The following is a 14127-nucleotide window of genomic DNA, read 5'->3' on the forward strand; positions in this document are numbered from 1 at the left end:
CCTATAAATTTTATATATTTTTTTATGGCATTGGTTGGCAGACGAGCAAAAGGGCCACCTGATGGTAAGTGGTCACCACCGCCCATAGACAAAGGCACTGTAAGAAGTATTAACCATTCCTTACATCACCTATGCGCCACCAACCTTGGGAACTAAGATGTTATGTCCCTTGTGCCTGTGATTACACTCGCTCACTCACCCTTCTAACCGGAACACAACAATACAGAGTATTGTTATTTGGCGGTAGAATATCTAATGAGTGGGTGGTACCTACCCAGACGGGCTTGTACAAAGCTCTACCACCAAGTAGACAATTGTTGTAGACAACATCGCTTATTACATTCTTATATTTCACGCGGGTGAATTTTGTGTTTACTTTTACAAGTAAATGCAGGACCAGGGTAAACCCAAACTCAAGGACGGGTATATAATACTAAATAATATTAAATAAAATTAAATTGCAACCTCTGCGATTTTGTTATTCTAGATCCATGTAACCCACGCATACATTAATAAAATCAATGATTCTATATTGAAATATGATTCTATTCTCAAACAAAAGAAGATCTATAAGAAAGTCAGAATAGCGCCTTCGCTTAGGATGGAGGCAGCGATTAGGATATTTATCGGCCGATCTACATATAAGCGTTTGTTGTCTACAAGATATGACAGTTTTAATCGAATTTCGTTAAGTGTTGTTGAATTTCTATGTCGATTTGAAAATGACCGGTATTAGAAATCAAATAATTATATCGGCTTGCAGTACGTATTTAAGACATATTTTTAATAATATAAATAAGTATTGTTACTAGGGTTTTTTGGAGTGATAATTTTTATTTTAGTTTAATTTTTTCGTGTTTTTTTTTTTTGTGTTTTATTTGATTATCGGTTTATTGCTTAGAGAAAATAGATTAAAATGGCAATATTGAGTTCAGTTTGTGGGATAATTTAATGTGTGCCGAACAACCGATAATAAAAAAACATTATACGTGTGAACTGATTTTGTTAAAATATCAGATTTAATATATATATATAAATATATATATATATATATTTTATGGCATTGGTTGGCGGACGAGCATATGGGCCACCTGATGGTAAGTGGTCCCCACCGCCCATAGACAAAGGCGTTGTAAGAAATATTAACCATTCCTTACATCACCTATTCGCCACCAACCTTGGGAACTAAGATGTTATATCCCTCGTGTCTGTGATTACACTGGCTCACTCACCCTTCTAATTTATTTGGCGGTAGAATATATGATGAGTGGGTGGTACCTACCCAGACGGGCTTGCACAAAGCCCTACTACCAAGTAAAGTTAAATAATAATCAATTATATCATCAAAAGACAAACAGTGTTCTAGTTTTATTTGTATGACTTAATTAGTAGTGACTTATCTGAACTAATAATAAAGGGACCTTAACCAACAACTATGTTAATTATAGACATACTCGTATCTCAATATACATATATAGGCATTCTCTCTGTTTGAGGAGCTTCTAACACTCCGCTCTCATGCGGATCGGTAGCATACCAATATACTATTTAAGATATATTTTTTCTAATATATTTATTTACATAAGAATTATTAATATCAAGGCCTGTATAATAGTAATTAAAATAGTTACCGTACATGACGTGTGGAATGGTGGCAAAAGAGACAGTTTTTCACATCGTTAGATATTTGTCCCACAAGGATTGATTTTTGGTCCATTTTTCTTCTTTATATATATAAAAGCATTGGTAGTATTATTTCTTTTACGAGTAATCAAGCACCATCAATATAAATACGTAAATACTCATTAGTGTCGTCTCTAAGATGAAATGGTAAGCCGCGTTACTACGAGATACCTTGGTATTTATAGCAAATTAACTTTTAAATTTTACCTAGATCATATTGTTGCTAAGGCCTATCGATGGATTAGCTTAGCATTGAGGGTTGGTAAAGGATTTAAAAATTATTATACTCTCAACGTTTATACATTAGTAAAACTACTAGAAAAGGTGCAAATTAAATTTATGAATCATGCTCAATATATTATTTGTAACTTCTGTCATAGTCCTTCTGAATTCAGTCCATTAGAAGTTCGTCATGTGCTCAGAGATCAATTTTTTCTATTTAAATTGTTAAATAATGTTATTGATAGTTGTTTATTAGGTTGTTTAAATTTTAATATCCCTAGTTTTTTAAGCGAAAATATGCTTTTTTTTAATTTGCCGTGTACAAAAACTAATATTCCCAAAATTAAATTCATCTATCGTTACATAAAAATAAATACTAAAGATATATTTTCATGTTTACTTTTAAGTTTTAAAAGGAACATTAATAAATCATCAAATATTTTAATATGTCTTATGTGATCATTGTTTTTAATTTTTAATCACTTTTATTAATTGGTTTTTGATTTTGTAATTAATTGTTTAAATTTTGATTTTAAATACTTATGTCTTCCCTATTACTTTCTGCTTCTTTATATTCGATATTGGTGGAAAATTGATTGGTTAATGTGTTATATTATTGATTTTTTTTATATAAATATTTCTGTGCTATGAATTATTTATATAAAAAAAAACAATAAAGTAAAAAAAGGCAATTTATTCGATTGTGATAACATTTTGGTGAATTATTCGTACGCTACCAAGGTCCCAAAAAAAAACTTTGTGTTTTTGTATGTTTATCTTTTGATAGATCCGTGCGAAGCCTGTACGCGTAGCTTAATATATAATATTAACATATTTTTTCAGTGTACACAGGACAACTGCTATTAGGATATACAATTGCTTGGACGGGACCAATAATAACAAAACTGCGTGACTCGGAACAGTCCCCGTTACCATATTTATTATCAGAGACAGAATTATCATTAATTGCGTCTTTATTGTACGTTGGAGCTGTACCAGGTAACATATGTATTGGGATTTTCTATTTGGAAGTAATATAAAATAACAACTTGTAATCTCTTTAAAGAGGGAGGCGGCCATAGCTCAGCAGCATTACTTTAATACTTACTCTCAACTGGAATAAAAATCTGGTCACAATACTAGATCACATTAAAATAAATTGCCCTGTTAAATAAGTTACGTTTTACATCTGTGCATTTAACTAAAGTTTTTAAGTAGAAATTGTTTAATCATTAATCAGACAGTTACGTCAGAAAAATTAGAAGATTAGTTGACTTTTATAAGTAAGAATATTTTTTTAAAGTTACGGGCTCCACGGGCTCTCAGTTGCCTATACCTTTTTTCACGTTTTGGTTTTAGTTAAGTGTGGCGGTTTACAATTCAAGCTCAAGCTCGTCGTCCTTCTTCACAGGCATGGCCCACATTGACTGTTCTTTTAATGTTATATACCTTTCATATACATTTTAATGATTACAGTTACTTTCTACTTACACACAATTTTTAACAGACTTTATAAGTAAGGCTGTTAATTAATCTAGATAAGAACTATATTAAAGCAAAACAGTACAGCATAAAATACAAACATTCTCTGCTAGCGTGGAGTAATACTTTCAGGCAGGATATTCAAATTTCGGAAAAGAGTATCTACTGAGATTCTCGCCGGTTTTTCTACTAGAATCTACATTCCGAAACGGTGGTAGCTTTACTTTTAATATAGTTAAAACACGATCCAAAAGTGCCTGCACCAACCTACTTAAATAAAGTATATTTTGATTTTGCTTATCTGTTAAGTTATTTTGTTGATTGTTTTCATCTTATACGAAGAGAGAGCGGATAAAAAATTTGAATAATCAATATAATACAAAAAAGGCTTTACTGTATGCCTTAAAATCTTAAAATAATACTAAAATCTAAAAATAAAATACAATTATAAGTCATATTAATTTCAGGTCCATATATGATAGGATGGTTGTCTAATATCAAAGGAAGAAAGCCTTGCCTTATACTTGGCGGTGTAGTATCAATTTTAGCTTATACTTTATTAGCTACAGCTAATAATTTAGCTATGCTGTATAGTGGAAGAATCTTCGCCGGTTTCGGAATTGGTATAATAGTTCTGGTCAATGTGGTTTACATTGGAGAGATCGCGTTAGTGCTTTTCGTATGGTTTGTTCGATATAATTTAATTTCCCATTTGAATTGAACTCGTGTTGAGTATTTTGTGAATTCTAAATCATCGCAATATCTTGTAAATTTATTTTCTTATTACTTAAGTACAATGATATTTTATAATTGATATTATCTTTATATAATTATTGGCGTTTTCAGATCAACACCAATCAGAGGAGTTCTTTTGACAGTTGTAGGAATTTGTACTACTCTTGGTACAATTTTATTGTTTTCTGTCGGACCATTCTTCTCTTACCATGTATCGGCTTATGCTGGTCTAAGTTTAGCTGTTATTTTTACGTTGTCATCATTGATGATACCAGAATCTCCGATTTTTTATATATTAAGAGGTTGGTAATCTGTTTAATCATCTTTATTATTTTAGAAGTGAAATATGTTTTAATATTTTATGATGTGGAAAAATTATAAAACTACATTTTATAATAGATAATTTATTTTTATCTCTTATCTTTTTAGATGATGAAAACGGACTTGTAAAAAGCTTAGAGATATTAGGAAGGTTAGATGATAAGCAAAAATTGTATGATGTTAAGAGTGAATTTAAATCAGTTGATACCAAAACGGATTGGATTGAATTGTTTACATTAAAAACAAATAGACGAGCACTTGTAATAGGTGTCACTATTAACATATTCCAACAAAGCAGTGGCGTCATGGCTTTTTTATTTTTCTCTGGTGACATATTTGAAATGGCTGGTTCTTCTGTAAATTCGAATATAGCTATGATTATAATTGGAGGATTTCAACTATTCGGTAGTTTATTAGCATCTGTTTTTATCGAAAAACAAGGAAGAAAAACGCTTTTGCTAATATCTACTGTGGTCTGTTCTATTACCATGGTAAGTTTTTTTTATTAATGGTAAGGTATATAATGTAATTGAAGCCTCGACAACTACTATCAAAATTAAATTGAATATTTAAATGGTCAATGGTAAGTAGAGAAGTAAAAATCCTACAAAGTTAATGCACCGCCAACCCTTCGCTAACCCTCCCTCAATAAACCCGGCTAAATTACTCGGCTCAATCATGACATTTATTATGACAACATATTCTTCTTTTATATCAGTTATATTTTTTTCCATTTCAGTTATCCCTGGGCTTGTACTTTTACTTCGATCATGTACAACGATTACGAATGGAAGAAGTCGCGTGGTTACCTTTGGTTATTCTGATACTATTTTTTATTGGATACGATTCTGGTAACGCATTTTGGTGATACATTTTAAGTTTAAAAATGTTTTCAAAGCTACATAATGTATTTTTTTAGGTTTGGCTATAATTCCGAATGTTCTCATCGGTGAGATGTTTACAAGCAACGTCAGGAGTAAGGGTTCAGCTGTTGCTTTGACTTCTGCGTGGATAGCAGGATTTCTGGTTTCGACGGCATTTGGAATCGTGGTTGAGAACTTTGATGCACATCCGGCATTTTGGTTCTTTTCATGTTCATCTGCAAGCGCATTTTTATTCACTGTATTTTTCATTCCAGAAACGAAAGGAAAAACTCTTTTAGAGATTCAGAAATATATGAACAAAAGTTAAATGTTGCATTTTATTTAACCGACGGGCAAATAAAAAAGCTGCTTTGGCTTTTCTTTGTAATCAACACAATCACTTGAATGTTAAATGATATTCAAAACTCTGGCTTAAGTCAAATCAAAATAAAAAGCGAATGACAGCTGCCTTTTCTTTTATAATCTGAGGTATAGGTGATAGAAAGATATACTATTTGTTGACTTTCAGGCAGAATATATATAATAATAGATATGTAGACATTTTATTAGCAATATCAGGATTATTCAAGATAAGTGGACGTATATTCAAACGATTTTATATATAAACGATCCACAAATTCAGTAAGTTTTTAATTAAAAAAATCAATTTCACAGATATATTTACAATAGTCATCAAAATCGATTCGTTAATAAATCATATACACAAACACGCGTAAATGACTGAATCTATTACAAAAGAATAAAGATAGTGTTGGAAATTAGCGACTCGTCGCATACGTGGTGCGCGGGAAATCTTGAATGTAACTGTCGAGTGTCGATCCAAGATGGCTGCCGCGCTACCATGGACGCGACGCTTCACTAGAGCGCCGTTCAACTCCCATTGACACTCTTTTCCAACCAGTATGAATAAACAAGATGGCGCACCATGCGCCGTCATATATATAAATACAATTATATTTAATAAACAAACGTATGTTATTTAATTGGGGAAAAATATAAATTATTAAGCATCATGCAGGTTATTCCTCTAAAATGACCATTCAGAAGTTTACTCGAATAAAGTATAATTTCGGCCGTTACAGAGATTTCGCTTAAGCTTTTTATTAATAAAAAAAATATTTCGAATATTACAGAGCTCGTGTCACGCTTAAATTAAATATAAATTGCAACAAAAGACGGAGTATAAGATTTAATATAAAAATAATTTATGCATATGTAATCTCAAAAACATTAATGAATATAGAAGGCCAATTCTCAAAGTTATAGCGATTCTCAGTTCAATCGTAATTGACAACTAAATATAGAAGTTATAACAGTTACGATACGATACGATCCCGATCAAACTTCGACCGAACCGTAACTGGATTGTTTTGTTGGTAGAACAGTAAAACGGTTAAAGGGCAAACGTTACATTTCGATTCGATTCTGATAAAGTATACTATTAGTACATATTTTAAGTAGAATAGACCCCGTGATAAGATAAATTAACGGGAAGATTATTTTTATAGCTGATATTTTAATATGAATTCAAAGACATAATTTAAAACTATTCAATCTAAATGATAAAGTTAGATTAATCTGTTCATTTGATAACATCTTGTGATAACACTATTTTATATTATGTACATACTTACAACGTATTATATACATTAACTGACCGCAGATCTCGAGGCCCTGGATTAAAATCTCAGGTCAGGCTGACAATAAGATTTTTTCTATCGAAAGACTCTCAGTAACAGCCCGGAGTTTTGAAGTTGGAAATGTGTACACTGTACACCTCGCGTGAGTTTTCAACAACGACTCATTCTGTATGATCGACAGCAAGTGTTCTAAGCGATACCCAAGAGTCCTGATTGCTGACAGCATCATACATAATGACAGATATCCAGAGTATTTTCAGCGATCAGTTGCGGATTGTGCCATATCTGCCATGATTGTCCAAAGTTTTTGAGGATCACAATTATGTTGAATACTATTCCATCATCAATTACATATGTAAATATCTAAACAACGGCAGCGATGTGGTATTTTTCGCTATAAAAATGCAAATGATAAAATTTCCCAGATGGACAAAATTTCGGACATCACTTTGGCAAAGAGGCGATTTGGCGCATTCTTCTGCGATTCATGAAATACACCTTACCTCACGGAGTCTATTTGGCAGTCCACCTGGACAAAATCAAGATAACGCAGTGGACAGAGTATTACAGCCGCCGTTTGTCAAACAGATGCTTTCACTCGCACATTGAAATATGAAATGCGATGCTGATAAACGTGGAACGCATCATGGAAATCGTTTTAGCGTCGGAAACAAGGAACACCAATTGAAGGACATCCCATATATCTGCTTCGGACGCTCTGGGTCGCATCGAAACTGTATAAATACAACGTTGATAAAAGATCGGTGGGTCGTCTAGTCTGTAAAGATAAAAATAGTTATGGCCTAAAGATAAGTGTTTGCTATCTCTATCTATCTATGACTATCTATCTCTATCTATGACTTTATGTAGGCTTTTTAGGACCTCAATTTTAAAGTAAGTTGTTTTGATATATCTCTTAAGGTATATGCCGGAGTTAGTCATGTGTTTATACGTCATATTAAAAATATTTACAAATTACAAATAAAAAAGGAGAGCACTGTTGACTGGTTTAGAAGTCAATCGAGATACAGACACGAGCAGACAGCGACTTTTTTATACTACTTGTATATGATAAAACCGTTACGTGAAGACTATTATTTTCTATCTGATGAAGCCGGAACTTGTAGGTAATCCGGTCCAGCTTCGTCCGGTATAATATAATAATAATAACAATGTTTTGTTACAGGATATTCAGATACGTCTAACATTTCACATAAGGGCTTATTTTATACTTGACGCCTTATAAGTTTAAAGCATTTGATTACTGTATGTGTTCAATTGTAAAATAAGTTTTTTTTCTATCTCCACTGACATGTTGTGCGTTTGGTGTAATTTTATTTGGTTATTTTTGTGTGCATGTACATTTTCATTATGAGGCAGCGTCACAATTTAAGTTTGAACATTATTATTATTCTTTAAAATAAGTTTAGCAGAAGGTGTACATAATATATAATGTTACAAAATAATAAAGACTGTGTTACAAAATAAGTAAAGTCATTTTTTTTTTAATAATATTGATAAGCGAATGGGCATATCTGTCACCTGATGGTTAGTGGCCAAAACCGCCCATAGACATTCCGCTGTAAGAAATACTATGATTATATTTCTCTCATTCTTGTAAATACACTGGTTCACCATCCAACTGAAACACAAAAATATTAATTTTTTATATTAATTTTATTGCTATTATATTGGTAGTGGAGTGGAAAACTCTATCACCAAGTGAGGGTGAATGTGTAAGCCCGTCGCCATGGTGTCGTTATAAAAGCAGCGGTTAAATACAAGTTATCACAAAATGTAATGAAATGACGTTAATGTTAGGTTACTGAAAAAACAATAGAATGAATTATGCTAATTACCAAGATATATTCAATCTACTTTTGGTTTGACGCCGGCGAGTGTGTGTGTTTTACATAAAATGTCATTTAATTATAAAATTAATTTTTAAATTAAGAATTGGTTCTATTTTTTGAAAATTTTAAAATGTATATGTCAATTTAAATAAAATCGATTGCTTGAGCCGAGATGGCCCAGTGGTTAGAATGCTTGCATATTAACCGATGATTTCGGTTTCAAACCCAGGCAAGCACCACTGAATTTTTCATGTGTTTAATTTGTGTGTATAATTCATCTCGTGCTCGGCGGTGAAGGAAAACATCGTGAGGAAACCTGCATGTGTCTAATTTCAACGAAATTCTGTCACATGTGTCCACCAAGCCCATTGGTGCAGCGTGGTGGAATATGCTCCAAATCTTCTCCTCAAAGGGAGAGGAGGTCTTAGCCCAGCAGTGGGAAATTTATAGGCTGGTAATGTAATGTAATGTAAATGATTGTTTAAACGTTGCTCGTTCCGTAGGTACTATTGATTTAAAAGTGTAAATAGGTATTCAAATTATCATTAGAATAAAATCAAAGGCTGCTGACTAAGTACCCCTTATTAGTTCAATGTTTTTGATTTAAACGAACAGATTTCCTTCTTAAATTTATACACCGTCTTCAAACGTTATAAATCAAAACGCTGTAATAATATATAAAATTTAAAGAGACGGAACTCTGAATAAACAGCTAGAAATATTATCCTAAAAATTCATTCATAAATCACTTGAACCTTGGGAATTTTTCGCTTAATTAAAAGAGTTGTCGCGGTTATTAAACGTCACTTTTATTTTCGAATCATTTTTAACATAGGCTCTTAGTTATTTTCAGTTAGGTTAGAAAACTTAATCATAAAAGATTACAGGTTCAAACCCAGGCAAGTAACCCCTTTTCATGAGATACTGATAGAAATATCCACATTTATATCTACAAAATCGCAGAAAAATCGTGGTGGAATATGCTTCAATCCTCTTCGTGGGAGTAGAGGCCTACATATTATCCAGTTTTTTAAATAACATTTTATTCACGTGTTTTCATTATTTTACTGCTGTTATTAGAAAATATTCTTTTACAAACGTAATTATTTTTTACAAAGCATGTATTTCACTTAGAGGGGATTTTTTTAAAAAAAGAGGTGTGAGCAGGATTTTTGTACTTGGTTATAACACAAATACAAAAAACATAATAATGTTCTTACATAAAATGTAAAAATTATACGTAACATCATTTAATAAAATATTATTCCCTATTAATTCAGTGAATGCGGCACTAAGAAATTAAATGAAATTTTAGCACTTGTGCTATTTTAAGCTTACGAATTGCTAATGAATCTGTGATTGAAATGAAGTACAGTCAACAAAACATTAAAAATGCACTTTTCTTTTACAAGACGGTTAGTAAAGGAAGATTTTTTAATTTAAAAATACTAATTATAATTTGTAATTGTATTTCTCTAATTCAAATAATATTATTAATTCCACATTTGTAAGAACTCATCTTACATACCTTATTGGAGCAGTATGCTGAAATAATCTTCAAACCTTCTCTTCGAAATTAGAGTAGTAGGGCTTTGTGCAAGCCCATCTGGGGAGTTAGCACACATCATACATATATTCCATCGCCAAGTATCAATACTTAGTAATATTATGTTACGATTTTAAGGATGAGTGAGCTGGTGTAGCTACAGGCAGAAGGGACATAACGTCTTAGCTTAGCCGTGGGACTTTCACCCGTGGATATTATATATTTACTTTAGTTGTATCTGAGATGGCCCAGTTGTTAGCACATGTGTTTAACCGAAAATTGCGAGTTCAACCAGACCAAGCATCAACGACTTTTCACGTGCTTTTGTATGTACAATTCATCTCGTGTTTAATGTCTCGTGTTTACTGTATTAACGATTTGATGACCGTTAAACTGGCCAAAATTAACAATTATGAATAATAATTAATCATTTGTTCAGATAAATAAATTACAAATAAATCGTTATTACGACTGATAAAATATGAATATAAAATTAATTAATATGAAAATAAGGAGGACAATAAATTTTTATCCTCTTATTTCCTGTGATGTTGTCGTCAAGATAGTTTTTTCCTTATTGTGAATTATCCTGATGAAATATTCAATTGGTTATTCGTCATTGTCGATTATACCATAACTTAATCTCTTAAAACGTCACGCATTACGTACTTAAGTAACTTAAACTTAAGAAATTACATAACAATTAATCTACAAAAATAGCAATCCAATTCCGATAAGTAATCTTGGAAGTGTTACTTAAATTTATTAGAATTTTAGATGACAAGTTACAACTGGATTTAATTCTTAGGTTATTAAGTTGGATCGTAAATGTTATCGTTAAACAAATAATCTTAAGCTTTAAGAGATTCAGTGATTTCAAATTTATTGTTGTAACTGCTGCGAGATGTAATATCGAATTAATGGGAAGATCCTACTCAAGGTCAATCGAACGATCATCAAACGAGATCCTATTCAATTTTTTTATTAAAATTACAACTGCACGCCTAAAAAGCCTTCTTTATTTTTCAGTGTTAGTATTCGAGCTATGTTTGTTTATTTATTTAAAACACCCACTCATCAAGTATTCTTTCGCTAAACAGTAAAACTTAGAATTGTCGTGTTTCGGTTTGAAGGTTCACTGAGCTAGTGCAACTGCAGGCACAAAGGACATAACATCTTAGTACCCAAGGCTGTTGGCGCATTGGCGATGTAAGGACTGATTAGTATTTCTTACAGAGCCAATGTATATTGATAGTGGTGACCACTTACCACATGAACGTGGCCGTCCGCCTATCTATTTGATACTATTACAATGTAAAACATATATTTAATATTTCGTACAGGGCTAATACTTATAAGCAGTTGTGACCACTTACCACCAGTGGCCCGTGTGCTCAACACTTTTTTTTTTGGTATGAAACCTATGTCCTGTTTCCAGACTATAATCTAATCCAGTATCAAATTTCATTCGGATCCGCTCAATCGTTCTTGCGTGATTGAGTAACAAACCTCTATCCATACAAAATTTTCTCATTCATTATATTTTTGTCATTCATTATTATTATGATTGTCTTGAATGGCAGATGTGGCTAAGGGGATCACTTTCAAACAAAAAAAGACACTTAAGGACTGATTAGAAAACTACTTATTTTAACTTAAACATTTTTAATTTATTTTTGATGAAACGTATATTATTGATAATAATTGTAGCTTAACATTAGATTCATTATGTTAAATGTATTTTAGAAAATTCTGTAAGTTTTTATAAATTAATATTTTTGTTTCAAGGCCTTCACCTGAGAGGGGTCCATGCAAACACAAAATTGCCAGAAGAAACACCTTACCTATGAAATCAAATTAATTTTTTATACATTTAAACATTTTAACTTTCTTTTTTAAATTTAAATATTCAATAATTTATTTTTATATAATTTAAAAGAAAAAACTTAATAACTGTAGACTTAAGCATGGAATAAAAAGGCTTTTTTATTTATTTTATTTTATTATATACTAAAAAAATATATAAAAGTTTGAAACCTGCCATCGAAATACCATTCTTCACTACAAAATGACGTGTAACCGTATTTTCTTTCTGATGGAGTCGCAATAGCATTTTCGTTCAAATAATCTTGTTATCGCACAGCTTTGGAATTTTAACATTTACAAACCAGATTTTAGGTTAATATCAAAAATATTGATATAAAAATAGCATTCAAATATCAACACGTAAACACACTGTAGTTTAACAAGATGTGAATCGTATGGTCTATTTCGGTCGCAGCCAATCTCATAGGAAAACAATTAACTACGCAGGACCTATTATAGTGCACAAAGTATGTGCATAAGCACAGGGGTACTCTCATAAACCGATGGAACGGAAAATACGACACGACCGGGAAGATGTCAGGCGCAGGACCAACGAATTCACGTGCTTTCCGTGACACGGGATTGTACACACTTCCAACTTCCAGACTTCTGGGTTCTACTGAGAATTTTTCGACAGAAAAACCCAACAACGTTTTATATGACCTGGGGTTTGAACCCAGCACCTCAGGATCTTCGGACTTATATCAAGCCACTGGACCAACGAAGCTAAGAAGACAATGATAGGACTGTGCTTAGTGCAGATATTGTATTAAGCAAGATGAAATAAGGATTTCGTTACGTTTTTTTACGTATAGTAAATACGACGCGTACTCTTGGCCAAAATAAAATCCGATAGTAAGTATAGATGCAGTCTAAGGAACGCGTTTATCAAGAAGATGGTTGAAGTTGCCATTCGGATACTCAGATTGTAATGTGTGGGAAAAAGTATATTTTTTGGTTTTCCAATATGAAAAAAATAAATAATATGTCCTAATGTTATTGCCTCCACTGGTGACAGGACGGTTGGTTAACTTTACGTCCCGAGCATCGGAATTGCGATTCAACGGGGAAATGCTGCTAGCATTCTTGTAAACATTCCACGCGTCATTTCTACAGTACATAAACTTTAATAACAAAAATAACAATATTTTTAACTCTTATTTGTATAGAAATATCGCCTTAATGTAAATAAAAGGTATAATTTCGTTAAATATATATATTACAATTATTATATTTTATTAATGACGACTTATTCACATTTATATTTAACTAGCGACCCGCCCCGGCTTCGCACGGATGCAATGCAATGCAAATGCAATACTAAATATACTACAGAATGTCTTACAACGTTCACAGGCTTTTTGTCATTAGGCAATACAAACTACTATGCCTCTTAAATCTGTTATATCTTCTTGTACTGCCCTTAGGCCAGTGTGTATACCAATAATTGTCATAGCGATCGGTTAGGTAGTATACATGTTGAAGTGCTGTAGTATCTAGTAGCGAGTAACATCAAAGCGGACAGTATAAAAATATTCTCCATAAAAATCACACATATATAGGTAAAATTATTGCTAATAGGTAAAATGGTAGAGAAGAGTAATAATCTCAAATAAATATACAAACTACATATGTATTTCTATACTAATATAGCTAACCTAACTTTGTCTGTCTGGTTGTTGCTCTCGGCCAAACCACTGAACCGAAATATTATGAAACAAGCTTAAACCTCAAGGAAGGACATAGGCTATGTTATTAATATACATATAATATAATATATAATAATGATACATATGTTGTAATTGATAAAATATGTCATAGTAGTATTCACAGTTTTCTCGAAAAAGAGTTAATTTATTCTTTTTGTCAACTTTGAAGTATAAAGTTGTAACTTT

General features: G+C 32.0%; 1 protein-coding gene across 1 annotated transcript; it reads left to right on the forward strand.

Annotated features, from left to right (window-relative positions):
• Window positions 1-627: 627 nt before the first annotated feature.
• LOC113402665 (facilitated trehalose transporter Tret1-like) lies at window positions 628-5658 on the forward strand. Its single transcript, XM_064218759.1, has 7 exons — window positions 628-762; window positions 2749-2904; window positions 3855-4053; window positions 4234-4424; window positions 4552-4934; window positions 5183-5294; window positions 5363-5658. Exons 1-7 carry the CDS (start codon window positions 723-725, stop codon window positions 5632-5634), a joined length of 1353 nt encoding a protein of 450 aa, XP_064074829.1. The 5' UTR covers window positions 628-722; the 3' UTR covers window positions 5635-5658.
• Window positions 5659-14127: the final 8469 nt, after the last annotated feature.

Source organism: Vanessa tameamea, chromosome 24 (genome assembly GCF_037043105.1).
Source record: "Vanessa tameamea isolate UH-Manoa-2023 chromosome 24, ilVanTame1 primary haplotype, whole genome shotgun sequence".
Taxonomy (NCBI): domain Eukaryota; kingdom Metazoa; phylum Arthropoda; class Insecta; order Lepidoptera; family Nymphalidae; genus Vanessa; species Vanessa tameamea.

Bases quoted from the DNA above. Each gene is read 5' to 3' on its own strand.
- LOC113402665 (XM_064218759.1), top strand. From the start codon at position 723: ATGACCGGTATTAGAAATCAAATAATTATATCGGCTTGCA. The intron at 4,935-5,182 runs GTAAGTTTTTTT...TTTCCATTTCAG, and splicing joins TGGTCTGTTCTATTACCATG to TTATCCCTGGGCTTGTACTT. The intron at 5,295-5,362 runs GTAACGCATTTT...GTATTTTTTTAG, and splicing joins TTTTATTGGATACGATTCTG to GTTTGGCTATAATTCCGAAT.